Source organism: Chaetura pelagica, unplaced genomic scaffold, assembly GCF_000747805.2.
Source record: "Chaetura pelagica isolate M959 unplaced genomic scaffold, ChaPel_1.0 scaffold221, whole genome shotgun sequence".
In the NCBI taxonomy this organism is placed as follows: domain Eukaryota; kingdom Metazoa; phylum Chordata; class Aves; order Apodiformes; family Apodidae; genus Chaetura; species Chaetura pelagica.
Window position 1 is genome coordinate 2,525,494 of NW_009952533.1, and position 3,795 is coordinate 2,529,288.

Below are 3,795 nucleotides of genomic sequence, written 5' to 3' on the forward strand. Positions count from 1 at the left end.
CCAGTGATAGGACAAGGGGTAATGGATGCAAACTGGAGCATAAGAGGTTCCATGTGAATATCAGGAAGAACTTCTTTACTGTGAGAGTGACAGAGCACTGGAACAGGCTGCCCAGAGAGGTTGTGGAGTCTCCTTGGCTGGAGACATTCAAAACCCGCCCGGACACGTTCCTGTGTGATGTGCTCTAGGTGATCCTGCTCTGGAAGGGGGTTGGGCTAGATGATCTTTCGAGCTCCCTTTCAACCCCTAGGATTCTGTGATCACTAGGAGATATGTCTATAGAAATACAAAGCAAATTAAACACAGAGTGGTGAGGGGGAGGATTTTGCATAATGCATAAAGACGGTGGTGGGTGTGGGGGGGAAAGTAGCTTAAAGCATATGTGGATCATATAGGTACAAAAAAGAGCTGACAGAGATAAACTAATATTGAGAATAAGAGCAACAAATAAAGGTAGGATTCAGAATATGAAGTTTTTATTACATAGGAAATGGACCAAGAAAACCAGCGAACTGGAAGAGGACACTGAGAAACAGCACACAGCAAGAGAAAATATTTTCTTTGTTGTTACATTCTTGACAGTGATTTAAACAAGATTTTCACACCCAGTATGCACATGCACACACATCCCACCCCCCTTCAGCAGTGTGTAGGGGGCATGAGTGATTTCAGATGCTGCCATGTGTCTTGGAAATTCCCATCCTTTCACAGTTCAAGCTACTGAACCGGTTTTTCTTTGGATGTAGACTGAGGAAGGGAGCAGGGCCTCTTCTGCTCCCCTAAATTGCTAGGACCTTCCTTGGCACGCTTACTGCAGAAGAAGGATGAGTTAGGGTTTGGCAAGGGGCAGGATCTCAGTCATTCCTGTTTCTAATTTGTTTTTGAAAATTGGCGTGTAGAATTGCCTGCTTCTGTTCACCCTGTTCTTGGCGTAACTGTTTATTTTCACTAGGACAGTTACATAGTGTGGTGTTGACAGCAGCTTTTTTAGAATGTGTGCTAGAGACTCCTTCAGTCTTTGTTAAAAGAAATCTGTACTGGCTGTGTATGGGTAGTCATGTCAGTGCTGGTTTGCTTATTTTCTCTTCTGTGAAATTCTCCTGTTTCTCAGGATGATACCCATTATTGTGCTTTGCGTTTACAATTTGTTTTCTCTAATTCAGCAAGAGATTGAGGATTTTAAGAAACTAAGTCTCATTAGTAAGGAAGATTTTGATAATCTTGCACCAGAAGAAATTGCTGATCCAACCCAAGAAGTTTCTCCAGGACCTCCAGGGTTACGAAAAAGTAAGTCACATGTCTTTGTTTTTAGAATCTCTGTAATAACCAACAATTCTGTAGGTGTTTTAACTCTACTTGTGTCACATTTTCATTTTGGTTCAGTGAGTAGTGTGAGGGGCTTTTTTTTGGCAAATTTTTCAAATTGACAGCTGTGCATCAGTACCATGGTTTGTACTGACTTGGAAGCAGCTGGTACTCTTACTTTTAAGGATATAATCATCAATAGGCAGTGTTCTGTTTTGATGTCACCACACACCAACACCAGGTGCCTTTTGTGTAACTTGACAGTGTATAAGCAATAGTTTGATGCATGAAACATCTTGTAGAAACCAGTATTTTTATGGGAAACGGGGACAGAACAAAATGAGATTGGAAGAATTTTATACTTGTATCATCATCTTACTGAATAGTCACAATGTCCAAATCTTATCTTTTGAGGTATTTCTGATATAGTCGTATATTAATAATGTTTACTATAATACCTGCTAATAGCATGTTTAGAGGGGTTGAAGAGAACTACATAGCTAAATCCACCATCCCACCAAAAAGCAAGAATTTGGTTATGCTTTCACCTATGTTTATTTCCTATTACTTAGCTAGAGCAGATAGAGAAAGAACAAGCAGGTTAGAAAGAAGTGGGTTTAAATTGTCTAGCAAAGACATGCTTGAAACATTATTTAATAATTTTGAGCAGTTTACTGCTGCTGTGCCAAGTGTTTTTGTTAATTTGATTACTCTTTAGGGGTGATGTAATTCACTTGAAATGAAGCCAGCCATTTAAAATACTAGACACTAGGGGAGCTTAGGCTTTGAAGTACTAAGTTTCTTTTGAAAACAAATGTTTTCTCCTTCCTGCCTACAGATTTAGCTTGTCATTTGTTGAGTACTGAAGTACCTCCAACAGCAGCAATAGCTCGATCACTGCCAACAGCAGTTCCAGATCCCCCCTGTGTTCACTTGGGCTTCACCCTGCGAACACCTCGCACCCCAAGGCTACAGGATCCCAACAAAACACCCAGGTTCTACCCTGTTGTTAAAGAAGCACGATCTGTTGATGTAAAGGTAAATGGAAGGGAACAGTACTTTTTAAGACCAGAAAAAGCCTATAAAACTCATGTCTGTGCATACAATTTAACAGGAATGAACAGGTAAAAAATACAACACTTGTACTTTTTTTAATAGTTTATCCTAAATATATTTGCAAAATTAATTGTTTTTTATTTCTACGAAATCGTTTCCAAATTTCCTCTGTAACCTCTCTCAAAAGTCCTTGTTGAAAAAGTGTCATGTCTAAAGATTTTTCATTTGTTACATGAGACATCTTCAGGTTATGAAATTGGTGTTTCACAGTTGTGACTTTACAATGTGTTAGAATATAAAATTTTTAGAGCTTTGTTTTAAGAGGGGGAAAATGAGTGAAATCAAATTAGGGAAATAAATACTTCATTTACTTTTTTAGACTCCAAGAAAAAGAAAAACACGGCACAGTACAAATCCTCCCTTGGAATGCCATGTTGGTTGGGTGATGGATTCCAGAGACCACAGGTCAAGAACTTCCTCTGTGAGGTAAATTGGATTTTTATAAGTAACAGTGGAAGCAAGGAAAGAGAAGTCAAGAAATACAAAAAAATAGAATACAAGGCTATCTGGAAGTAAGCTACCTAGACTGTGTTCACAGTGTTGTCTGTTGACCCATGATATAGTAGCAGGAATACTACTTTTTGCCTTTAAATGGTCATCTAAGATCAGACATGACGGTAATGTTTCATTATCATAATCCCACAGTGCCTGTTTTTTCATATATTGGCATAGAATCTGATTTTCCTGAGATGCACAGGAAAACAGACGACTGGGAGCCCAGGTGTGCACTGTAGTGGTCACCAGGTGACTGTACTATTCTGACAGCTCTTGTGTAGATCAGAATGGTTGAAAAAGGATTCTGTAGAAAAGCCCTGTTCATGGGACAGAAATAGTTGTGGTTTTTTTCAGCAGTTCCAATGCTTCGCCTTCAGAAGGAGCTCCACTGGCAGAAAGTTATGGCTGTACCCCAAATTCTCTTCCAAAGTTTCAGCATCCTTCTCATGAACTGTTAAAGGAAAATGGCTTTACTCAACAGGTGTACCACAAATATCGTCGAAGGTGTCTAATGGGTAAGATGCTAAATGCACTTGCTAAAATTTTAGGTAGAATTTACCAGGTGTTACTGGATGCTGGTTTTCTCTGCATTGCTCCTCTTCCTTAATTCTTTTTGGGAAAGGAAAGCAAGATTTATTTGATGCTTCTGTTTTGTGAACTCTGCTTTCCATTTAACTTTATATCCTCTTGCGAAATTTACCATCAAATTCAAACTGGCATTACTGGAAGTTCTTGTGTATGTATTAATAATAGAAAAGCACTTGAAAATATTCTGCTGAAAAATTAAAAATAGATACTTTTTTTTTCTTCTTTCTCCTTTTTTTCTCCAGAGAGGAAACGGTTGGGAATTGGCCAGTCCCAAGAAATGAACACACTCTT

General features: G+C 38.8%; 1 protein-coding gene across 1 annotated transcript in view; it reads left to right on the plus strand.

Annotated features, from left to right (window-relative positions):
- Window positions 1–3,795, plus strand: part of LARP1B (La ribonucleoprotein domain family, member 1B) — a 33,077-nt gene that overhangs the window by 26,182 nt on the left and 3,100 nt on the right. The window contains exons 15-19 of the mRNA XM_010008980.1: window positions 1,164–1,287; window positions 2,144–2,343; window positions 2,741–2,847; window positions 3,271–3,431; window positions 3,747–3,795. Of these exons, the coding sequence (XP_010007282.1) occupies window positions 1,164–1,287; window positions 2,144–2,343; window positions 2,741–2,847; window positions 3,271–3,431; window positions 3,747–3,795 (641 nt within the window). The remainder of the gene's footprint in view (window positions 1–1,163; window positions 1,288–2,143; window positions 2,344–2,740; window positions 2,848–3,270; window positions 3,432–3,746) is intronic.